The sequence below is a fragment of the Artemia sp. Qi Xiang Cuo genome, chromosome 16 (genome assembly GCF_049724085.1).
Source record: "Artemia sp. Qi Xiang Cuo chromosome 16, ASM4972408v1, whole genome shotgun sequence".
In the NCBI taxonomy this organism is placed as follows: domain Eukaryota; kingdom Metazoa; phylum Arthropoda; class Branchiopoda; order Anostraca; family Artemiidae; genus Artemia; species Artemia sp. Qi Xiang Cuo.
In genome coordinates, this window is record NC_142809.1 from 57300030 (window position 1) to 57326802 (window position 26773).

Consider the following 26773-nt stretch of genomic DNA (forward strand, 5'->3'; position numbering starts at 1 on the left):
AATAAAAACTCTCAGAAACTTAACTTTTTTAAAGCGAATACAAATGAAAAAGAAGCAAAACAAAAAGAATTTCGAGACATAAACTTAATAAAATAAAAAAAATTCGGATTTCTGTTTGTCGAAACGTGAGTTATTAATTCTTTAGCTTTGTCTAGTTTCTTTTATTTCATCTTATTAGTTTTTTCTTTAGTGTTTGTTTTATAATGGTTTTTAGCTTTCTTCATGTATGAATTTTTTTAGGTTTTTTTTTGCATGAAAGTAGAAGTGACCCTAAAGCTCCGAACGGGAGTCCATATATGGGCATAGAATACTGACGGGACTCCATATATAGGCATAGAGTCATTAGGGAGAACACGTGGTTAATGGGGTCAATGACCTCTTTTTCCAAGGTCGATTTATTTGATGTTTCTATGTGTAATAACTCCGGAACGAAGGTTGCACATGCGCATTGAATTCTAACGGGAACAATGTTATTGATCTAGGACTCAAGGGGGAAGTGAATATCCGAGAACTTGATTGCGTAATCGATCGTGAATGTTATGATCCAGAAATAGTATTTGTTGTTGTTGCTCGAGCCAAATGTTATGAGTTTCCTGGAAACAGTTAGATTACGTGTTTCCTTCTCAGCCAATCAGAGGGCTTGTTTACATATTAGTGTCAGGGGGTAATAAGGAAAAGGGTTTTTTGCTAGAGTTTTATTAGTCTGTGAATAGAATTCAAAGGAGTGAGAAGAAGAACAGTTTGACTTTACACATTTGGATATATATTTGTAACGGCGACGAGTGGAATGTTTACCCTATTAGAAGTTGATAGTAGAGTTGATGATAATAATACAAGAGCACAAAGCGTTGTGGTGGAAATTACGAAAGGATCGCGGCTTTGTCTGGAATGGGATGCAGTATATGCAAGATACGTGATATCCTTGAGCAAATTTAAAATGGAGGATCAATTATGTTTTGCCGCTCAAGTTGATATAGCACATGTGAATAGACTTAAATGTGCTTTAAGTGCAATGGTGAAACATATTGAAGACAATAAACAGTATCGCTGATTGTACATGCTCTGTATTATTGTTGTTGTTGTTGTAATTATTCAATAAAATTGTTTCGAAATCGAAAATGTTCTCTTTCTGTTCTGGTTAGGGCTAACGAATCAGGGTCAGTCTAGAGTCAGCAGTCGGAGTGAAAGGACTGAAAAATGAATAAATTTGAGAAAGAGAGAATTAGATCAAAAGAGAGAATTAGATCAAATCTAGTGTTTATGGAAAAACATTTTGATTTTGGATGATGATTTTACCGAGTTATCTCTTAAACGCAGGATATTCTCTTGTCAGGGAACACTTGACAATATAATGAGGAGTGATTCTCCCCCATTGGACTATTGTATGAAACTTTTAAAATGTGATTCAAATGCTTATAGTCAATTTATTGATATATTAATTGGAACAAAGCAGAATTATATTGTGGATATACTTTTGAAAACATTGCCAATAGGTTCAATGTAGATGGCTCCCCCATCATTCGAAAGAGGTAACGTCACAGAGTTACTCCTCTCCCCCCCATTTCCCTCTCATTAAATTTATCGATCGAAGAGGATCAGTTTCGTGTTAGCTGTGAGTGAGTTGACATCGGAAACCAAAAAATGTTCTATATATGTCCATTGTGCATGTACACTCTTGGCAGTTGGAATCAATGTGAGACTTGTACAATTATTGATTACTATAGTGAAAAGTGTAAATTATGTAATCCTTGTAAATTACATAGAGGCTATGCAGTACAAATTAAAGGATGTAATTCATGTCTTTAGGAGGTGTGTGACTCTCATCCTTGAGGGCACCTGTGCTCCAATTGTCACTATGATAAATATGATCAGTGGGAGAATACTTACACCGCTATGATTGGAAAGAATCCTAAACATGATTTTAGTTTATTTCTACGAGATTGGTATCGTCGTGGATTTAAATTATTTTGGGAAGAGGAATCTGGTCTACGATTCAACTGTTGGGGTAATAAGACAATCTGGTTTCTACGTCATCGTTGTGATGTCACCACCTACTATGATTATAAGCCAATTGATTTTTAGTTGGCTGTGACGAAAGGTGATTCACCACTTGAAAACACTGCATGTGACATTGCTTCAAATAGACAGATTGAAACTTTTGAATTTCATAATATAAATGCAAATAGTATAATTGACTATACAAAGAGATATGACAAGTATTAAGTTAGATTTTACTGTAGAAAATGTGACCCTGACTTTGCAGTCAATCAAGATCAATATAGAGTGAATCCAAATGATTTACCAGCATTAGTGGTTCACGACAGTTGCCTATACATCGAAGATGAAGAAATCTAAAGTGAATATTTAAAGACATTGTTGTATATATACGCATTTTATTAATAAACAAATTCACAAACATATTTTAAGCACTTTACTCTTAGGGCACTGAAATCAATACTGTATAGGTCTGAGAGGATATTTTCCACTAGAAAGTCGTTCAGACGGGGATTGTCAACATAAATGTGGAGAAACTGCTTGTAAGTATAGCCACAGCATCGGAACACAAAATATAGTAGCGCATGGAAGCCACAGCTTTTAGTCGTTAGATCCTGCACCCTCTTTCGATTTTTGAATAATAGTTTTCCCACTGCTCTCAATATATTTGCTGATGTGGGGTGTGTAGAATGTATAGGGTAGACCAAGAGTATAAAAAAATTAAATCTTATTCATTGTTTGAAATATACACAGCCAATGAACCTTCAGCAAAGTAGATGGACTTCTATTAACAATAATTTATGTATTGTTTACGCTTAGAATTTTTAAAAGAAAGTCAGAGGGCAGAAAAAAGGATTTGTACTGGGACATGTAGGGGTCCATATTAAATACATTGAATATTTGACTGGTGTTCATGGCGCCAAGTCTAGTAGAACACTGCCTTCGGGAGTGATTTCCCAATAGGTTTCATATTGGTTTAGTGAGATTAGTGCAATACTCTCGGCGAATGGGTCGGCAAATGTACACTCTAAGCGCACACTCCCCGTACGTACTAGACTCATATCCTGAGTACCCGACAAATCCAGTACAATGATACCATGTGTTTTAGCAAACATATCTTCGGTTATACCATTTTAAAATAGTTGAGAGTCATGATCTAGGGTTTGAATGGTCAACTCGTACAATGTTCTAAAGGATTTATCAAAAGATAGATTGTAGAGTGGGATGCCGTTTACTTTACAAACAAGAAACGAAAGTCCAAACATCTCGAATTTATGTGGACATTAAGTCCATGATCCTATTGCACTGGCGCTCTTTACAAATGCCAACGCTAGTTTTGACGGAATTTCACCATTGATAAAGGATGAATCGGTGAAGGTGCGTGAGCCCATTGCAATATGACGCTGATTGGTGATTGTATGAGGAACAAGTAGTTTAATATTGTTTCCATTGGGTCTCAGATTTTCCACTGCCAAAGCAACAGAACTGATAACCTGCTGTTTACGTACATAAAGTAGTGTCGAGGTGAGGGAGAGACATACCTCATGATTGCCTGCAATTTTTTTTCTCAGACTGAAATTGGATAGTACTAGCGTCAGTTTTATATCCACTTTAACATTGGGCGGTATCCATTAGGGTATATTAAATATTTCATGATATATTTTTCCGACTAGATGTAATTCACTAGTTGTAGCATTTTTAAGTGCATCTGTACTATCAGTATTAGTAATATATTCATATCCATTGGAGGTGCCTCTCAATTCCTTGTATGAATTGGGTGTCATCAGCATGAATTGCATATAGCTTGTATAATTTGAGAAATTGTTTCTTGTGCTCACCAGTGTGTCATTGATGTAGACACTAATTTGACGAAATAAATTATGTAGTAAACAATTTTCATAGGATAGTCTCTCGGTACGAATTGGCATTGTATTATCAAATTTCTAGACTTTCAATTGGAAATATATAAATGTTGAAGACATGTCCATGAAGTAGTCTTCATCGGACTAAATTTGAAAGTGGATATTATCGGAGAGGGGTTGTTGTGGATAAAATTGTTCATAGTTTCCATGCTTGACACTCACATCAAAATTTTCGGCATTGACTAGATTCAACGAGGCGGTGATTGAAGGTTGAGAATCCTTATGTGGTAGGTATGACTTCTTAGGAGAAGATATCTAGTTTCGATCTAAAAATGTTCTTTCTGGAATTTCTGGTTACAGAACGTGATCGCTTTTTCATTCTGTTCTGTGACAAAAGGGATGATGTCTTTCATTTCCGTCTTGAGTGGAGACTGATGAGTGGTGCGGTGTTTCTTGACATTTTTAAGCCTTTACCATTTTGTTTTAATCCCTCGCCAAAGGTTCTTGCACTGGAACAAAGATTTTGCGAAGCAATATTTTTAAAATCCTTGCCAGAGCCCCAATCGTATAGTGTAGAGGCTGCAAAATCTGTCGCAGCCGGTACAAGATATTTTCTAGCCAGTGGTAGTGAAGAGCGAAACAGCTTAGCAAACCAACTGCCAAGACTATAGCCAGACATTGACGAGCGACCTTTGTAGTAGTTCTTTCCATTGCCCTGTTGTCTTGGGCCAAGAGTATTAACATAGCAGTCAATATCAGGACAAGTGAATACCACTTTTTTATTAGACATCTTGCTGTTGAACGATGGGTCGAAAATGGCATGTAATCACAGCCAAACCTTTTGACATTGCTATGGGATCACCCAATTCGGTTCTTAGTGTTAACTGACAGAGTTCCAAATAGGAAGTGTTTACGGGAATATACTGAAGATTCTTTATATTGTAGTGGTGAATATGTTCTTGATTGGTTTTTCGTTCAAGAACTCGTAGGAGGGGAACATTTGAAATACCAACCCAAGATGTTTCCACAAATGAAGCGTAGAGAAATATACAAGTGTCCGTGGAGAAAGCAGGTGGGTAGTCAGCGAAAATGAAATTAGTGTTTCCGGTACTCTTACCAATGATTATATTGAGCTTAAAGCCAAGAACCTCCTGCAGATGATCATTGATAACAATATTTTCACTTGCAATAGGTGATCTAATTCAGATCTTGCCTTCCTCTTTTGAATAGTTGAAATGAAAAGCACCCTTTTTACGAGCGGAAAGTCTATTATTAATAGAACTACGTAAATCATTCATACAGGTGAGCTTCTCGTAGGGTAATTCAATGTATGGATAATCCAACCAATTGATTTTTTGATTTTGTTCTTGATCACCAGTTGGTAGCGGCGGCCAATCATGGGGTATAATTTTTATTTCATATTTATGATCCTTTCTCAGGATATCATAGGTGTTTTTGAGAATACAGTCAACAAGAGCCACTTCATACTTTCCGTCGTAGAATTTGATGGTGGGGGAGAGTTTCGTCCAAAAATTACTTGTTCTATTCAAGTCATTGTAGAAAGGATCAGAAACATTGGACATAAAAGTCACATAGAAACCATTGGGCATTGTTAATATCTTCAGCACTGACCCAAGAATCAAAATCTGAGTTGTATCTTAGTCAGCGGACAAGCAACTATCTTTTGCCGTGGCATGTACAACTCTTTAATATCTTTTCAATTTTATAAATTTCATTAGTGTTTATAACTTTTTGCAGTTCATATTCATAAGAAACGCCGAACATATCGTCATCTTTGGTATCTCGTAGTCGATATGTGGTGGGCTTGGTGTCCTGGATTTTGGATACTTTACAAAGTTCTGTGCTCCATAAATAATTTCATTTTTCAAAACTATTGGTGGTTCTATTAATTTGAACAGTATCACCAACATTTAATTTCTTCTTTTTTTTTCTCTTTTTCACCATTGGAGTATTGCTTTAGAAAAGCATCAGATGTATTTTAATTGGAGTGAACACCCCGAGGGATTGAGTTGGACAGATATCGATGGGGTCAATGGTTGTAAATCTGCATGATTTTATCTAAATCCTGAATAAAAGGAAGGGTTTTTTTCATTTTGTAATATCTTAAAATTAATAGACGAATCGATATTATCAATCTTTCGGACAATGCAGCCTTTATCTGGCTGTGACTACGATAAAGTATTGTATTATATTTCATTATAATCTTCTGCATCTTGGGAATGACAAATTTACTACCGCGATCTAATTGAATTTTTAAATACTAATTCCGTTCTAGATTACTTTCAATTGTCCAAGTAACTTCAACACCTATCTATGATCGCAATCGACTGGCATAGGCATAGTGACTAAAGACATTGATTGCCATCAGAATATATTTGTAGGGTGCATTGTGACGTTGTTGAAGTGCATCTAAAGTTAAAAGATCCGTTTGCATTATATGCAGAGGAAAAGGGCTTTAGTTTGTCGATATTGTTTACTGAAGAGCCTGTGATTCCGATGTAGTGTGTAACTCGTCTCATTCTCTAGATACTCTTTTGCATTTTTCAATGTGGTGCCGGGCACAGCTTTGGAAAGCATTTTGGGGGAACTTAAACTCCCCGCCTCCCCAATATTTTCAAAAACACCTTTCAAAACTTCAGCCATTTTGAGCGTAGACACGTAGTGTAATGTCCACTCCCCTTTTGAACACTGGCGGGCGAATCAATTCGTCTTCGCTTTTGACTAGCAGCCACAGGTGTTGTAAAATCAGTGACGCTGCTAGTATCTTCAAATATTGAATCTTCTTCTTTTTAAATGGTGTTGGAGGAGGAGGACTATATTCTCTTAGTTTCTTTAGAATTTGCTTATTGCCAATCAGACTTTTGGGAAAGTTTGATACACACAGAAAGGTGTATAGATTATCGTCAAAGTATATGAATGGTTTACGATTCTTCACCATATCACAAAATAAATCAACTAGATTATAACTTTTTCCCTGAATTATAAATCGTTTTCCTGTGCTGTCGACTTGAAATTGATTGCCAGTTTCCAACAGGAGCTCTGATAATACTCTTTTACTCTGTTGTCGAGAGGTCAATAGTTCTAGGTTTCCAATTTTCAATAAATTTGACATCAATTCCTTCTCCATTGACTACACTTCAGAATCTTGAGATGTTTCATGTTTAAAAGTATTTGTGATATGTCTCTAATGATATGGCTTATGTTTGTCCACACGTCGTAATGCATCTTGGAGCAAAAGCAGTTTTTTGTCATCGGTAATATTCTCTTCATTAATAAATATGCTTAGATTGTCTTCAAAATGTTCGATGGGCGAGAGGACAAGTTCAAATGGTGTCAATTTATATGGTTTTGCCATTCTCTAGAGAAAACTGTTTACAAGTCCTGCAATTATCGGTAGTAAAAGTGTGAATAAGCTACCGCCCGCCTGAAGGAGCCGCTGTGTTTTAAATTTTTTTAACTTGTTTTTTAAAGCCCAGGCGCGGACAGTGGAACGATGTTGGTTTGTGTGTTGTGTAAAACCATCTGGTAGTTTAACATTGCCCGCAGTTAAATTTAAACAAAGTTCAGATATTAGATTAATGAAATCATTGTCAACCCCATGTTTGAGTATAGCCTTCCTAAGCAATGGTTTTGAAGTGCTTAAAACGGAAAACAGATGCCGTTGTTCGTGTAGTTTCGTCAGTGTCATAATGGCGACTGATAGTCTTTTCTACTGTTCACCGGAAGTTGAATTTCATTTTCGTAAATTTAGGTGACAAGACGATTATAATCATGTGTTCGAAGTTTAAGTTCCAAAAGCATGTCACCATAGGGATGTCTTTTTACCTGACGTTATTCTTACCCTATACTTGGTGGACTGACGGGGTCTAGCGGTTTAGTGATAGTTATTCGTACACGCGAATCACGAATGAATTGATAGTTATTAACATTAGTCCTATTCAATGCAAGTGCTTGATTATATTTGATTTGATGGCAAAGATTGTGTAGAACTAGGGTTATGGAAATGTGTTCATGATGAGATCGAACGGTGAACAGTTGTAGCATTTCCTGTGAGAACTGTTCAATGGATTCAGCCAAATCATCAATAATCAACCACGAGTTCGATTCAATACTATTGAAAACATCAAGTCCCAGGATGAATTGTATTGGTCTGGATATCGCAATAGCTTTTATTTTATCATAGGACTCCTGCCAAATACTAAAGCAATAGTAGATTTTTTTCACTTTTTCCGAAAACATTTTTTCGTAATTTTGAATTATTTTAGATGAAATCTTCGTTTTCCCTAAAATTGAGGGACCACACAGAAACTATATGAACGGCGTTTTAAATTGATATATGCTGCCGACAACAGTTTGACTACAGCTAACTGTAAATCCTATGTGCTCAATGAATAATTAGCAATTCTCACATGGATCTGTCTATTCAAGAACAACGAAAAAAACAATATTTCGTGACAGCATTTATTTCGACACTCCATGAAAACAAATATTTGCAGTCAACATGAACATCACAACGATAAAAATAATAACACTTGTTCAACAAGAGCAGTTGAAAAAGTTTCACGGTGGTCAAAATGAAAACTCTATTTGTTCAACATGAACAACTATAACACTCTTTGTACAATATAAAACACTTTTTGTCCATCAGTAGCAATTTTTTCATTTAAGCACTTTTATGTCCATATTTTAAAGCACTTATTTTAAAATTAAACAAATTTAGGTACAAAAAAAAAACAACACTTTTCTATACAACACTTTTTGTACAACAAAATACACACACGGGAACGCTAGCACAGTTGAACACATTATGAATTTAAAGGTGGTGTCCCCCCCCCCTCCCAGGGACCGCGGGGCCGAAGGCCGGCCGGCCTCGGGCGGGCCACCCCCACCCCCCTGGGAGGCCGCGGGAAGGGACCCCCCCCCCTCCCCCGGGGACCGTGGTGGAAAAACAATAGTTGTCGTCACTGCGGCTGCTACAGGTTAGTGGTGGTGGTTAGTGCTTGGGTTAGATTAGCTGAGTTAGGTTAATTTATGTACACGTTGAGGGATGGTGGTTAGGTTGATTTATCCAGGCCAAGTTGATTGCGATAGTCTATGCATTCAACTTGGTCTGAAATACGATAGTGACCATAATGTAGGGCAGTCACACCATTCTCGAGCCATTGATAGTTCCCACACGGCAAAGAGTAGTGGGACATTGCCGAGGGGTACAATGAGTTCATGTCCAAGAACACTGCATTTGACTTTGCACCGGTGCTTTGTCCACTCGGATCGGTTGATAAGACGCGGTCCCCATGAACTGCCGCCTGCAATATTCTTGTTCAGTACCACATTTCGCTTTCGCCTGTGTAGAAGAACCATGCCAGTCTCTATGCTCGTGAACGATGTAAAATTGGGGTCGGCAGTAATTCTTGCACACTCTAGAGGGTCAGTCATGACGTCGCAGCGAGATCTATTACGAACGCTTTCACACATTTTGCCACACGCTGAATTTAGAAAGAGCTTATACATTTCCTTCTCCACCTGTGAATTTGCCCTAGAGCGTTTATCGACAAAGGTGTCGATAAACGTTTTCAAGTAGGGTCGCTGATTGAACTGCAGGACCCTGTGTATTTTGGTGATCTTGAAACCATTGCTCACCATCCAGTGCAAAAGCACATGGTGAACAACGATATTCTCCTTAGGGTCCAAATCAGCAATAAGTTTCTGTTTGGAGGGAGTCCAGTGCATCCCCATGTCCTCAACCAATGAACGATTGTAGGGGCTCAGAGATCCCCTGTTCACTGGCCGATAGATACAGGGAAAGACAAAATCTTTGACTGAGTCGTGAAGCGCCAGCGGACTGTGACCGTCAACTTCAAAGAACCATCCTTGTGGCCCGTTGTCCTCGACGTTGGTAATGTCTGGGAACTCACAAGGATTCTCAAGCCATTGATAGTTCCCACACGGCAAAGAGTAGTGGGACATTGCCGAGGGGTTCAATGAGTTCATGTCCAAGAACACTGCATTTGACTTTGCACCGGTGCTTTTTCCGCTCGGATCGGTTGATAAGACACAGTCCCCATGAAAAACATACCCACCCCTCATTGAACGCTCTACAAAAACGTGCTGATCTACGTCGGTGATTAGGCCTATTTCCTGCCTGCAAATTTTTAAAATTAAATCCATCACTAAATGGGGTGTTGAAAAATAATAGCCTATATCTAACCCGAACTCTGAATAGATCTGGTCTGTGTTCTTACAGACTATATCCAACAAAGTTAGAACATCACTGGCCAAGTAAAGTCTAAAATAATTCCACCCATTTTTACAATCCCCTTGGACCACACCTTCTTGGCAAACTCATACTCCTCGGCTGTGCATTCACTGTTGGTCAGTGAATTGTAAAAAGCTTCAAGTGGAGGTAGTTTCTCCTCGCTTAAGCGTGCGCCAGAACAGTAATAATCGTATGCGTATATACCTTTGCAGGTCAACAGGTCATACATTTCACTGTCTGGAAAGTTCTGTTTAAGATAGGGAAAGCTATCAAACTTGTCGTTTTTCGGCACTTGAATCAATTTACACTCTTAAGTGTTAGGAAAACTGAAACAAACTAAAAACATAATTTAATCCATGAGCGTAGGATACATATCACATAAAAACACTTTCGGCTCGAGACTATGTAGCATCTCGGCTAATTTAGGACTTATGTTATAAATCAATGAAGTCTTTGCTGATGGACACTCTACTCCCCCTCCCTCCCTAAGCAGAAATGCCAGCGACGTTATCATAACGTTGTTGTCGTATTGATAGCGGTGAATGGCCACAGTACTAAAAAACTGTGTGATAAGTTTGCTGGGACACGATGAATGCCCAACCCCTCTACACGTGGGACCAATTGATGATCTGTTCAGCCATAAGTGAGTAGGGGCTCTGACTTTCTCCCTCCCACCACCACCTCTTTTCCCTTTAGTCCCCTTATCCCCCTCCTCTGCAAACTCCCCCTTACATACCCAACATATTTTTTGATTTTTAATCGCGAGACGATCCTCTGCAGACAACATCATTGGATAATGCGTATTTCTCAAACGAGAAATAGCACCATTAGCCGTGCCAATCAGTTTAGTCAGTGCCTTGACCATGCACTCGTTCTCATCCAATGTCTCAACTATTTCTAACAACCGCATGGTGTTCGAACTGTCTCTTTGTGCGTGGGCGTAGGACACTGCAATAGCCTGATGTTCTTTGACTCGATTTGGATATTGAGGATTATTCATCTCAATCAACTTAGTTTAAGAATCCATAAATACTTCGCCGCACTGGAGGCGTGTGTTCTGAAAGTTTTGAAAATTAAGAATGGCCCTCTCCCCCTACACCATGTATCCCTGCTGGTAGCCGTATTAGCTACAGTGTTTAACATGACGCCGCAACTGTAGGTCAGTCAAAAATATAGACATACATATTGGACAGTCTAAACACTCCCCCCTTTTCTTACCAGACACCATATATCTATTGCGATCATTATTATGATTAAGATTCACATGTACATCCGGTTGACTAGGTGGTTTGTAAAACAACCTAGCCCAGTGTTTGACGACCTCAACTGACGGACCTCTTATGAGGACGACCACCCCCTTCTTTTTAGAATGAGCCCCATCTTCAAATTCAGTTTCGAACTGAACCACAGTAACGCCGATATTTAAGTGGGCATTAGCCCTTTCAAACATATCAATGTATCTTAGCGTTACTAGGTATTTCCCCTCTAAGCAAGAAAAATCTACAACTTGGAAGTCGGACCCTTCCTTCCCATCTACAGCCCAATTGTCTAAATTTGTCTTGGTAGCGTCCCGAGCTAGAGGCTCGAATGCTGAATGCTGATATGAGGAAAGCATATCTGAAACACTTTTGACCTGTTTCAAAACAGATCCGCTGGACACCTTGACAACCTACTAGATCTGGATTATATTTTAAAACTATGCCCTCATCCCTATGTCCCCCTCTTAAAATAAAATCTTTCTTAAATTTACAAATATTTACACTTAAATTTTCAACAAAAAGAACTAAAGACCCGCTCCCGTTTTCATTAAAGTTCTCGAGATGCGTTATAATTTGACCCACCCAATCCATGAAACCACCCCCAAAATTTTCCAAATTCGAATAAACCAAACGCATCTCGGAATGTATAAAATGATAGTAAACCTCACTTTTTCCCTCATTTAAATAGAACACTTTTAAAACAATGGAGACCTTAATTGAATCCCTACCTCCCCACAACTGAATTTGATTCTCCAGAAGTGCACGAATTTTGTCTACATAGACATGCACAATGTCTACGGGGTCAAAAACAAAATTTCCCCCCATAAGAGTATTAAAGGGATCCCCAAACGTCGTAGTGTAAACAACGATATTATTTAATATTGTATTGAACAATTGAAAATCGGGAGAAGGTGTACCCCCTCCCCCAAGTTGTTCGACAATATTTGGGCTATGTTTAAGTTCATTCATTTTAAGTGGAAGTAGGTTATAGGGGGCTAGAGGAGGAGGAGGATTTCGTGTAAATTCCCGGGTAAATTCATCCAAAAGCTACAATGTGTTTTGACTCAGCAAAGGTAAGTCCCCCTGCTCAACTGTACTACAATTAACAATTAAAAAATCACCTAAAAACTCATTAATATCGAAAGGTACTTCAATACAGTTAATGATTGTGTTGTCCTGAATCTCTACTGGTGGTATTAGAATTGGTTCTTCCTCTTCTTCACTGGACAGAGAGTAGGTGACCAAAGCAACCTATAAATGAAAAAATAGCTTAATTTCAAAGTGTTCAAATCATCCCCTACTGATAAAATTTGGATTATTGCATAATAGTATTCGGTTAATACAGCTGACATAAAATCTAACTTAATATAAGATAGATACAAACTTAAATGCCGCTTTAATAGGAAGGCTGTAATTTGATTTTGTGAAAAAAATAGCTTATTTTCAGTGTTCAAATCATACCTACTAATTTTTTTTTTTTTTCGGCGCTTTTCGCAGCCACAGCGCATCCCTGACCCGCGACGCGTCCCCTAACGCTTCCCCGACTCGTGGCGCATCCCTGTGGCACTTTCGTGACCCGTGGCACATCCCCCGGCGCTTCCCCAACCCTGCCCCACAGCACTTCTCGGACCCAGAGGCATGTCCTGGTCCCCCCCGCGCCTCCCGGCCATTTACATAATGTCCGCCAAAAATTGAAATATTCGCTTAGACTGCATAAGTCCAAGTTTCTATCTAATTCCGTTCTACAGATTCGGTGAACTCTTCATTAGCTCACAATTATTGTAAGCCACCGCGCGAGTGTTCCGATTTTCAAGACCGAACTTCAGACGAGGAAACAGTACAATTAAATGCTGTAAACCGTTAACTCAGTATATTGTCAACAATGTTTCCCCATCACTAAAATATTGGCAAGGGTTTGTAAGATTGAAAGCTATTTTAAAAATATCCTTGCACAAATTACGGGATCCATATGTGACAGATAGATAAATGGGAATAATCCCTCAGTTCCTTCTCTTAAAACTATGTGATATTCAATTGTGGAAAATAGGGGATTTTGAGTTTCAAATGGTGAGCATTAATTGACTTGAAATTACCCAAGAAAAGTATTCGCTTATGAGATAGCAGCGAAGAGATAGGGGGAATGCATAGAAAATAGCAAAGATTATAACAAGAGGAGCTGTTTCTTTTTACTATAAATCAAAAAATTTTTCTCGTAGTATGCTAGCGCCTAGTGAGGTGGGAGTAGCAAACAACCGGGGTGGGGGGTGAGGGGTTAATATCCCGCTGCGATAAGTTTATATTGGGACTTGAAAAAGAAAAAAACATTGGAAGAAATAGATGGGTAGGAAAAAATACTTACTTTTGCATAATCCGTCGGGGCTTGGGCACCCGAAGGACCAGGTACCATTTTTGGGAGGGCGAGCGGGCCGGCAGCGCTTTGTTCGTACGCGGCTGGGCTGGCTATTTCACGATCTTGCGTAGCTTCGGCATTGTGGTTATCCTTCCACTCTCTCTTTAACTTTCTGCCAGGCTACATTAAGGTTGGCAGTGATGGTTCTGCCTCATCACCTTTGGCTTTCTTGGAGGGAGGGAGCACACATTCTTCATAATTGGCGTTAAAAAAAAGAGAAAAAATTAGTATCAAAATAATTTGCCCTCTTTTTTTTTACAGAAAGAAAGTTAGTACCCTCATCCATGTAATTTATCTCTTTTCAGTAAAGCAAAAAGTAAAAATTTCGCGAGAAATATATTATGCTTAGAAATTAAACGTTTTTATTAGACAATCAGTAGTCAATAGCCATAGGATAGGAATCATTGTTTCTATTTTTACCATTTAGAAAAATATTAAATTTTCCGGTCTATAGGCTTTAAATTAGATCGTTAACCCATCGACCTGTAGGCCTATATTTTGCAAGCATAGGTTAAAAATGCTATTCAATTTACGCATAATATAAGCTTTATGCAACTCCTAAAGACTTTTCTTTCTAGCCTCGCATATCAAAGTTAAAAAGCATAATTTTCACGCACCTCTCCTGGGAATATAAAAGAAACTTTAGCGAAAGAAAGCCTGAAAAAAATAAAAAACATGCCTACAGACGCAACGCATATATTTACACATTAGTTTTCTTGTCAAAGGGTATACATATCTACACAACGAATCACCCCTCTTACTTCTCATGCTAAGAAACATTTTGTTTTCATTTTAAAATATTGCCACTATACTTGAGGCATGTCAACCCCCCCCCCCCCCACCTCACCCTTTCAGTAATGTCCTAAAAAATATTGTTAGACCTTAATTTGAAAATAACTCGATTCAGTTCTTCAAATAGAGATTGCATAGGCCATGCGCTTAATAAATTGAAATTGTCTGAAAAACCGTTTTAATTTGTCGGAAAAACAAACCATTTCGATATGAGAAACCTTTTACAGGAAGTTCTCTAAAATGGGTGACAGCTAATTTTAACCTCGCGGAGAGCATTACGTAAAAACGAGAGCGGCATTTTCATTAAAAATTGACAGAAGTCAATGGTCGCTTTTAGCGAGGATATAGAAGGAAGGAAGAGAACGAAATGGTATTTCTTTTTGCGAGAGTTTTGTTGTAAAACAGTGAGGGGGGGTTAGGTTTTGAGGGTAAAAGAAAATATTTTATGTATTTAATTTTGACGGAGAAACAGTTCCTTTTGACTTTGGCTGCCGCGCTCGTAAACACATAGGAAAAGGGGTGACCGCTAATTTTAACCTCGCGTAGAGCATTATGTCAAAACCAGAGCGGCATTTTCATTAAAAATTGACAGAAGTCAATGGTCGCTTGTAGCTAGGCTATAGAAGGAAGGAAAATAACGAAATGGTATTTCTTTTTGCGAGAATTTGGGATTGTAAAACAATGGTGGGAGGGGGTTAGGGTAAAAAGAATATATTTTATGTTTTCCATTGATTATAATGATGTTTGTAAGGTTTGGGGGGGGGTTGGGGTAAAGGAATATATTTACGTTTTAGCTGAATATACTGGAGGATGTCCAAGGAAAATAATTTTATTTGAAAATGTATTAAAACGGAACTTACATGGTAAATTGTAGTTGACAAGGCTTCTAATTCATCAATATTATCCATTGTTGTTTCCATTGTGTCAAAATACTTTCTGATAATTTAATCACATCGCATGTCCGTTACATACGAAATCTCAATGGCGAATTGTTATGTAATGGGGAAAATTATATGTAAGCAGGCCTCTGATTGGTTGAGAAGGGGGATGTAACAAGCCCTCTGATTGGTTGAGAACGAAACACGTGATCTAACTGTTTCCGGGAAAGTCATAACATTTGGCTCGAGCAACAACAACAAATACTATTTCTGGATCATAACATTCATGAACGATTACGCAATCAAGTTCTCGGAAATTCACTTCCACCTCGAGTCCTAGATCAATAACATTGTTCCCGTTAGAATTAAATGCGCATGTGCTACCTTCGTTCCGGAGTTATTACACATATAAACATCAAATAAATCGACCTTGGAAAAAGAGGTCATTGACCCCATTAGCAACGTGTTCTCCCTAATGACTCTATGCCCATATATGGAGCCCCGTCAGTATTCTATGCCCATATAAGGACTCCCGTTCGGAGCTTTAGGGTCACTTCTACTCATGAAGAATGGTATTTTCGTGCCTATGTCAAAATATCTGTATTTTTCTTATATTTATTTCCTGGCTGTAAATTCTCGTTGTTTTATTCTTTTTGTTTGTATCCATTAATAAAACTAGCCAGTGTGGTCATAAAATTAGTTTTTACCTTAGAGTCCTTTACCTTTCTAACCCTAAATCCACTGGCTGCTACTCATTTCTAATAATCCTGTTTTCAAAAGACGTCAATAAATCCTTTAAATTCTTTATCCATTTCAATCGCCGTTGATGACAGAAAAGGCTTTTTTTTATTTTTTTCATCTCATTAAAAAATTAGATATATCAGCCTTAAAAATATTTGACAGAATACCAGAGAAACGTTTTTGCACAAAAATTACAAAAGCATCACAGCACAAATTGAATCACAAACGTTTAAGACTAGGAATCACTTTTTACAGTTGTTGCATGCACAGTTTCTTTCGTGATTTGTCTTTGAACGGGGTCAACAGCTTGTGTAACAACTGTTCTTAACCAACTAAAAAACTTTCGAACTCTCGATAAAGGCACATCTGCAGGCTTTTGTTGCACAACTAGACTTTCTATAGAACATGCACTAGTTTTAGAAACAATACTATAACAGTTACTACTACATCGATTGCATGCGTCTTTCATGCCGTCATAGTTAACAAAAAGAGCTTGATCAATTTCGTCTGCTTCCTCTAGAATTCCTAACCTGGATTCCTCTTTGGATTTTGCTTCTAAGCTCGTTAAACTATTCGAGCGATTCCGTGTGTCTTCGCCAAGGAGAGTTGCTCGATGATTTGTGGGTAGTTTCCTACCAGTTGGTCCACGAGTTCGACTTCGGGTTAACGGCTCAAGAGAGGATGCTTCTGGTTGGACATCCATTTTTGGCTTCTGTTCTCTCTAAGGGGATAATAAAAGGTTAAATTTTAGAATAGTAGTTTAGAATAATGAATTTGCAAATCAACTACGAAGAACCCTAAGGACGGGGCTGAAATTTCACCAAGTTTGTAGGTTGCCAAGGTTCTAGAAAGGAGTTTATTTTCATTGGGATGAAACCGCGCACTCTTCTATTTTATTTCTATTTTTAGGGATACTAAAACCCTCCTAGTCACCCTATAAATATTTGACTGCCCTCCCACGGCAGTATGTATATGTACCCTATCAGCTGCGATGGAAGGCTCTCAGTATGTGCATGTATTTCGCCATTACATATACCCAATTATTTTTTTTTATAGCTTATATACCCTGTCATGGTCATGGCTAATCAATCTTAAAAGGAAAATTGTGCGTAATAGAATAGTGATTGTAATTTTTTTTCCATGTGAAAATTCCTATATCTTAGGAAAGGACAAATTCGTGTTTTTAGGGTTTCGATCACTATTAGTTCGTTTTGATACCTACTTACACTGTTCGTTACCACAGATTTCTTGATAAGACGAGCTAAAAAAGGTCGACTAATACACCCTAGGTTCATACAGGAGCAAAATTCGCTCATCGTTGCAGTTTAATTCAGAATTTTAATTGATTTGTCAAATAATTTATCAAGATGGCAAAATTCAACTTATGTCGGGCAACTGAGCGATTTTTTCGCCAGTTTTTTTAAACACAACAGCAACAGCAATGGAAGAAGCAATAAGTGTTGGAAATGATTTGACTGAGAAGCTAGGTTCAATAAAACTATTTACGAAAAAGAGAAAAGGAAGACAGATATGGATTTTTGGATCCGAAAGCATGGGAGTTTTCGAAAGCATGGGAATCTTTTGCCAGTAAATTTCGAGCGAGTCGAAAATTCTGAGTGAACAAAACGGCAACTAAAATTGTCCATTGACAAATATCGTCTGTCGTTCAATCTTTTTTTGTGTATGAACCAAGGGTTAAACAGAAAACCTGTCTTCTGAAAGAGAAATTTGTCTTCTGAAGGAATTTTGAAGGAAAAATTCAGTGTTGACTTAAGGGTCTGCTTTTATTGGACTGAAGGCCATGGCAAAACGGTTGATAAGATTTAAGCAGGCTCCAAAGTGAAATTTGAATTTTTACTCCAAGTTAGGACCAGTTTCTCTTGAATCTTCAAAACCATACAAGCAGGGAAAACCCAGAGGGACGAGGTTGGTAATAGCTTCCCAAACTTACATTTGGACCTTTGATCTATCCCTGAAACTATTCTCCACTTTAGCACAAAGCTCACAAAAATATAGGGTCCTGGAGGGCAGGGGCGTCCTGAGGCTCATTTTATTGGGGGGGGGGGGATATCTTCGTAAATTTTACCGAATCGCTACCTGATTTATGCCTAATTTTCTTCAGAAATCAGCAATTTTGCTAAATTTCAGCCAATGCTAAATTTCGACCAATTTTGCAAAATTGGCAAAATTGCCCCCCCCTTCGGGACGCCTTTGCTGGTGGTTACTTAAGAATTCTTTTTCAGATCATAATCTAGGTACCAGTTTATTTTATATCCACTTCTTAATACCCCCCCCCCCCCTTTGATGCCCGGATAAGTTCCTAGGCTAAACACAAATTTACTGATTGTTTTCTTCTTATTGTCCTTTTTTTTATTATGTACCGACTATTGATGATAAATAAGTATGCAAAGAGTATAAACCTATAAAATCATCAAACTTGGTGTTTGCACAAGGCCAAATTCAGGCATTTGGGGAGAGGGCTGGGATTCGATTAAACTGCAGCCACTATAAAAATCCAATAAATAGATCCAATAAATAGATAGACCGTAATGAAGTAAGAATTGTGTTATTATGTTGTTTAGCTCAAAAAAGGATATGTACTAGACTGGTACACTACTTTATGTTGTAGCACCTTTTTTGAAACGTTTACTCACCTGGGCCTTCCTCAATATCTTTCTAAGTTGGGGAAAAGCCGCTAAGCTGCAATCTTACGGTATGCCTGAATTTCACACACACACGCACAAAAATTTCACTCGAAAGTTACGGTCTGATTATGCTTTTGTTCTCTACTTTAAAATTAATACTTGAATGCCATAGTTAATGATATATATCTATATTGATTATATCTATCTATCGATTATATATAGCCTATATATATATATATATATATATATATATATATATATATATATATATATATATATATATATATATATATATATATATATATATATATATATATATATATATATATATATATATATATATATATATATATATATATATATATATATATATATATATATATATATATATATATATATATATATATATATATATATATATATATATATATATATATATATATATATATATATATATATATATATATATATATATATATATATATATATATATATATATATATATATATATATATATATATATATATATATATATATATATATATATATATATATATATATATATATATATAGGCTATATATAATCGATAGATAGATATAATCAATATAGGGCTTATGAAACCTAGGGCCACGTCGAATTTTCTCGGGGAAGAGGTAAGTGTGACCAGGACCTTTGTTTTTACTCATATTTAAACGTGGATATTTCTTATTTTCCTATTTTTACGTATCTCTTCAAAAAGTACTTGTATCCTTGCTCCCAGGAGGGCATTGCCCCCACTGCCTCTCCCCTGCTGGGGTCCATACCAGGGATATAAAGGGAGAGGGCTGAACCTTATATGTCTCTATATTATCCTGTCAATACAAAATTCTGACAATAATGAGGTAAGAATTGTACTGCCAAAATGTTTGAGTTATAAGAGGGGATGTTACCTTTTCCCTAAATTTCGCTTCTATAGTATTCATTGGCACTTATGCATTATACGAGAAACACTCGAGAAGTGACGTTTAGTCAATGCTAATGAAATAAAACAAAATATTATGAAAATATAATACTTTATTGGCAAAATTGGGAAAACTACAACTTAAAATTATGTGCCCATAGCGCAGAAATGTCCTTAAGAATCGCGTTGGAATAAGTTCTGCCTTTACTGTCACCCGTTTTTGAAACATGTTTTACACTGCCAAAGATGTTGCTTCTCCTAAAATTAGAAAGTCATAGCGTGTCCAGTGACGCATTGTTTTGTTTTGGGCAACAACCCCTTATCCTGGAAAAATATAATTGCCTGTTTTTCAGTCCTTGGCAAATCCCAAATCCTAATTTGAACATCCATGGTGAGACACTATATTCTATCACTATGCATTACAAAATAACCGATTATTATTCTATCTGATCTTTGCGATTCAAATTCTCGAGTGTTTCTCGTAAAATACATAAGTACCTCTATTCTTGTTTGTAAGTATCTCAAATTATAAACTAACGTACCTTAAAATGCTATGTGTAAATAAATCATTGAGATAAAAATCCACTTTCAATTCTTGTCAATAACTAACAAGTTTTGTGCAACTTTAGAAAAAGCGCTTATCTAACCACGCCAAAAGATAATTAAAAATTCAAAGGTTTTATCATCTTCCTGTTTGAGTCAAATATCACTTTAATAAAAGCAGAATGTAAGACACCATAAGTGCAATCTATGACCATAATAACATTGAACTGGTCACCAATTTTTTGTTCTTTGCTCTTGTACGCTACCCGTGGCTACATTGATGACTCAAATATTTTACTTGCCAAAAAATCTCGTCAACCTTCTAAGATGGACTGTTAATTCTTCTAACAAAATTTTAAAAGTTATTCAATTTGATGATTAATGAAATACAATTGAAACATAATTAGGTACTTGTCAAACAGTTCGTGGTAACGAACTGTAAGTAAGGAGCGACCCGGCTCAATGGTAGCTGAAACTCTACAAAAATGTGAATTTTGATACCAATAGATACATCAAAAGAATTAGATTTTAATGCTGATTTCAAATATATAAGTTTCATCTTGTTTAGTCGTACCCATCAAAAGTTACGCGCCTGAGAAAATTTGGCTGATTTTAGAAAAAAGGGGAAAGACCCCCTAAAAGTTATAGAACCTTAATAAAAATCACACCATCATATTCAGCGTATCAGAGAACCATACTGTAGAGGTTTCAAGCACCTATCTACAAAAACGCGGAATTTTGCATCTTTTGCCAGAAGAGAGATCACGGATGCGTGTTTATTTGTTTTTTTGTTGTTTTTTTTTTCCTAGGTGTGATCGTATCGACCCAGTGCTCCTAGAATATCGTGGGAGGGCTCATTGGAATGGAAATTAAAAATTCTAGTGCCCTTTTAAGTGACCATGCTCATTTCCCCCTCCCATGCTCATTTTTTCCCAAAGTCACCTGATCAAAATTTTGAGATAGCCATTTTGTTTAACATCGTCAAAAATATGATAAAAATGACTATTAGGAGGATTTAATCCCCCGAAGTCCCCTGGGGAAGGGTTGAAAGTTATGAACTATACTCAATGTAAACACATAGTAGTGGTTATTGGGAAGTGTACAGACTTTTTCATGGGGGATTTTTTCTGGTAGGTGGGAGGGGGGGGTAAGGGGTCTTATGGAAGTATCTTTCCATGAAGGAAGTTTTCATGGGGGAAGGGACACTGCTATGAAGGGAGCACCGGATTTTCAAGCTTTATTAAAGAAAAAAGAATCAGAAATTAAATTAAAAAAACAAGTTTTTGAACTGACCTCAACTGATCAACTGATTGTGATTAAGGGGTCATTTTTAAAGAATTAGAAAAAAAATTCGAACTTTAGCTGAAAGAGCAAGGTATTGACTAGGGGGTGAACCCCCTAATATACGTATTAAAAATCTATGAATATAGAAGTTCATTACTTAAGTTTATCCGTAAGCTACGTGTATTTATTACTAATAAAAGCGTTTGTAAATCAAATTAAACAAGTTTCGAGAAAGCCATTTAACCAAATAAAAGTAAAATTAATATGCAAATTTTGTTTTGATTATTCATATACGGTGAGCCAAAATCAAAACCTGCATTAATTCAAAAACGTTCAAAAATTAAATAAAAAAACAAGTTTTTTTTAAATGAAATTAAAGAGCGATATTAAAACTTAAACGAACAGAACTTATTCCGTATATGAAGGGGGCTGTCCCCTCCTCAACGCCTCACTCTTTAAGCAAAAGTTTGACTTTCTCACAACTCTATTTTTTTAAACAATAAAAAAATAACTTTAGCGTTAAGAGCGAGGCGTTGAGGAGGGGACAGCCCCCTTCATATACGGAATAATTTTTGTTTGTTTTAAGTTTTAGCGTCGTTCCTTACTTTCAGTTAAAAAAAACTTGTTTTTTTTATATAATTTCAATCAGGAATGAAAATTTGCTTCACATTGAGTTCTACTGCTAACACAATTCAATGCAGCACCAAGCCACCTGAGGCCTACAGAGCTAAGAACACTCCACCTTCACCTCAATGTATTGAAAGCTTTGCTCTTTACCTTCTCCCATGAAAATCAAATTTCTTTGAAATTTTTTCTTATAACCTCTTTCCGTTTAGTTCAGGGACGACAAACGAGTACTTTATGTTTGACCACATTTGGGTGGCAAAAACTGGAAGCAACAAAAATGTAACTTGGGAAAGGATAAATTTTATTCAATTTCAGTCAGAATATAGAGACTTAAGGGTAAAAATCTTAGGGCATGGTGCATATTCTCATGAAACAAGTTACATATACTGATAAACATATGACACAAATTATGTCTGAAATACTTAACAACCAACGCTACAAACTTTTGAAGGAAAAAAAAATAAATAAAGAACTTGATTCATGTCAAAACTGAATACTCATTTTTACTAATGTTTTTATTCAAACGCAATATCTTAGAATTAGTAAAGAGCAACGTTTCTTGTGTCAAAGGCTAGGTAAAGATCGCCAAAAAAGCTGCAGCTGGTCAAACAAAAGGGTTTTCAGAACTGATTTCAAGGTCCTTTGGTACATTGTCTTGTTCCCATCGAAAGTGAGAAAGTAAGTAGGTAAGACGCTTCTCTCAAGTGCATTATGTTTCTATTTTACTGTTTATCGTAAAGAGAAGCAATGCTACGACATACAAGATATAATAACCTTGTAAAATAAGCAAAATAACGAGTTGAATTTTTTACTTATTTATTCTATTCTATTATTCTCGATCCCAGGCGGAAAAATAAAACGCCAACAGGGAGTTGTACTTTACTTCAGAAGCTTTAATTTTCGAGAAGTCAAGAAATTCTTAACACATTGCAGAAATCGGGAAGTAGTGAGGTGCTATTTCACAAGTACGGTGAAGCTCAGACTTATTGTTTGAATTGAATAAAAAAAACTAGTTTTTTTTAACTGAAAGTAAGGAGCGACATTAAAACTTAGAACGAGCAGAAAGTATTTCGTATATGAAAGGGGCTGTCCCCTCCTCAACACCCCGCTCTTTATGCTAAAGTTTGACTCTGTCTCACAATTTTTACTTTTTTTAAGCAATAAAAAACTTTAGCGTAAATAGCGGGGGCCTACCGATGAAATGATTGCTGAGTTGCTAGGAGTTGAGTTTCTGATGGAAAATTATTTTTCACCTTTCCATTTGAACCGTAGTGTTTTAAAAAAGGCTCTATATAATAAATGGTATGTAATATTTGGAAATTATGTGAGTAGTTGGCCTATTAGTTTTTTCAAATGTAAAGAAGATTTAATTTGTGCGCAAAAACTTGAACCAAGTTATATTTTAACTCAGTTTATAACAGGCCATTCGAAACTGAATTATTTTTTACATAGAATAGGTATAACTGATAGCCCAACGTGTGAATGTGGATGTATAGAAAACTGTGAGCATGTCCTGTGTGATTGTCCTTTTTATGTTCGTCAGAGGTTTAGTATGATTTTTGAATTGAGAGAACATAATGTTAGCTTCCCTTTTGGCGATAAAAATGTTAGGAACATAGGGAAAAAATTACTGTATAGCACAAATAGAATTGATGTTTGAGGTTATTGTGAAAGTTTTCTGAGGATGGTTTAGTGAATGTGTAGTTTTTATTTCATTGTTTATAAAATATTTTTATTTATTTATTTATTTATTTTCTTTTATATTTTTTTTTGCAGTTCGTGTAAGTATTTTAATGTTTGTGCATAAATTTAGTTATATTAGTTATAAAACACAAACACTATAAATTTAGTTATAAATATTGTAGCGTGAAATACCTGTTTGGTGCAGTCACGTAATAAAATCATTCATAGCGGGGTGTTGAGGAGGGGACAGCCCCTTTCACATACGGAATAATTTCTGTTCGTTTAAGTTTTAATGTCGCTCCTTACTTTTAGTTAAAAAAAACTGTTTTTTTATTTAATTAAGTACAGCGACGACATTCAAGAAGAGAAGTTAGGTTTATCCTAATGAAACATACCAAAATATGATGAAAATATAATATTTTAGTGGCCTGCTTTATAGAAAGCAGGCCCTCCCAGAATGCATTATATTAAATACCTAACCTAATTTCCTCTATATATTAATATTTGATTAAAATATACCTACATAGTAGTTTATTTCGCTCAGGATAAGCTGATTATCTCCAAGTGCACACAACGAAGCCAACAGGAAAACCGGTTTTAAACAGATAAAACTTCTTGAGTGTGGTCGCTGTGTTTAACAAGTGCTCATGTTTAGGACCCGTTCCAGTTTTTCTTCAAAACCAAACGCCAAGGATTGTTCAAGGAGGTGGCGGAGGGTCTAGGTGGGGCATATTCGACCAGTACCCATTGAGGTTCGCTTTCTATTTTGTACAAATCTATAATTTTCGTACTTGTCGCCCTACCCGATATGGAATCGTCAGGAATGTACGCAAGCATACTCTCACGACAAGGCCGTATCCAGGGGGAAGGAGTCAGGGGATTTAACCCCCCCTAAATTGTTTGTCCGACTCGTAAAGATATAACAAAAATGAATATAAACAAATTTTTTATGCGCTTTTTAAAGTTTTTTTTTGTAACACCCAACCCCTCCCACGAAAAAATTATTTTTAAACCCCCTCCCCTTCCCCGAAAAAAATCCTGGATACAACCCTGTTTCCCCAAGTTTTGGTTTTCCGCGATAGTTTTGAAATTTCGTAACTTAATTAATTCAAATTGCCTTTTTTGCTCCCTTGAAATAATTGAACCCCCCCCCGACCGAAATCAGCTTCAACATGCAGATCCCTGGACTACTAGATATTCCCGTAATTGTTTAACAATTTCAAACTGTATGTGTATGTGGAAGACTATTTTTTTAATCTTTTATTACACTAATTATTTGAAAAAAACTACGTTTTCTAAAGAGTTAAAGAGGCTGAGTTACAAAGTCGAACCTTAAAATGTACAGGCATTAAGAGGCACAGTTGGGGGGCTGCCGCCCCCCAAACCCCCTGCTTTCGCCGCCTTTAAATAAAAAAAAAATTAAACTGAAAGTAAGGAGCGACATTAAAACTTAAAACGAACAGAAATTATTCCGTATATGAAAGGGGCTGTGCCCTCCTCAACGCCGCGCTCTTTACGCTAAAGTTTTTTTTGTTTAAAAAAAATAGTTTTTAGAAAGTAAAAATTTATATTAAATAGAGAGGCGTTGAGGAGGTCACAGCCCCATTAATATAAGGAATAATTTCTGTTAGTTTTAAGTTTTAATGTCGCTCCTTACTTTCAGTTAAAAAAATTTTTTTTTATTTAAAGGCTACGAAAGCGGGGGTTTGGGGGCGGCAGCCCCCCAACTGTGCCTCCTAATCCCTGTACGTTTTAAGGTTCGACCTTGTAACTCAGCCTCTTTAACTCTTTAGAAAACGTAGTTTTTTTCAAATAATTTCTGCACGTTTTTGTACAGTTTATTACTTATTATTGCTTGACTAACTGTTAGCTGATTTGACAGCTTGCGGGCTCTTATAGGAAAACGAGCCCGCGTTTTTGCGGGCTCTTATAGGAAAACGATAAGAGCCCGCTTATAGCGGGTTCTTATAGGAAAACGAGGATTTTCGTAATTGTAAAGTCGGGGGATAATTTTTTCGGTCTGAAAATATCAAAAGACCCTAACAGGTCGAATTCTGTTTCGAATGAGTCCTCATTCACCCGGATCAGTTGCCAACTGTGGCCTGTAGGCGTGGCTAAAAAAGAAAAAAAAAATTGAACTTTAAGTGGCGATATTTTGTTTTTGGAAAACAGGGAAGGAGTGATCGGATTGAGCTGAAATTTCGAGGATAAGCTCCCGGGCCCTAGGAAAGCTTAACCTCTAAATTTCAGCCCAATCGGACAACGTTAAAGGGGGGCTGTGGTCGGAGGGTCGAAACTTCCGGCCCACTTTTACCCATGAAGATAAAGTCGGAGGGGGGTAAAATTTTGCACGTTTCTTAGTTGGAGCTTGGGCTACAAAACGCGATTACCACTGTCTCTCTGCGACCGCTAGGACCGGAAATCGCTTAACATTGTGGTGGGTCGCCTCTTTATAGAGGCACAAGTGTGCCTCCTTGATTGCTACGAGCACCCATGGGAATTTTTCCGGTGGAGTAAAATTTAAAAAAAAATTCGGAGGAGGAGGCGACGTTTTGTGTCTCCTTTTCAAATTACTATAAAATTTAGTTCTTCCGAATATTTCTTTATACTAAGCGGAGGAAGGGTTTTTTCGTGTTGGTATCTAAGGCTAATTTCCTTTGAACGTTCGTTCGTGACCCCTAAACATTAATCCTTGCAAGACAGATATAAATAAAATCCAAATCTATCCAGAAGGTTTACTACTTATTTTTATGTTGACTACTTATGCTCAACGATGTATGTTCAAACGCATGAAATTTGGCAAAATCCTTTAAGGTTTTTGTCGCTATTTTTAACC

General features: G+C 36.8%; 1 protein-coding gene across 1 annotated transcript in view; it reads right to left on the bottom strand.

The window, feature by feature from the left end:
* The window catches only part of LOC148943122 (uncharacterized), a 101667-nt gene that overhangs the window by 29148 nt on the left and 45746 nt on the right, over nucleotides 1–26773 (bottom strand). The window contains exon 5 of the mRNA XM_089102827.1: nucleotides 16745–16935. Within this exon, the coding sequence (XP_088958953.1) occupies nucleotides 16745–16935 (191 nt within the window). The remainder of the gene's footprint in view (nucleotides 1–16744; nucleotides 16936–26773) is intronic.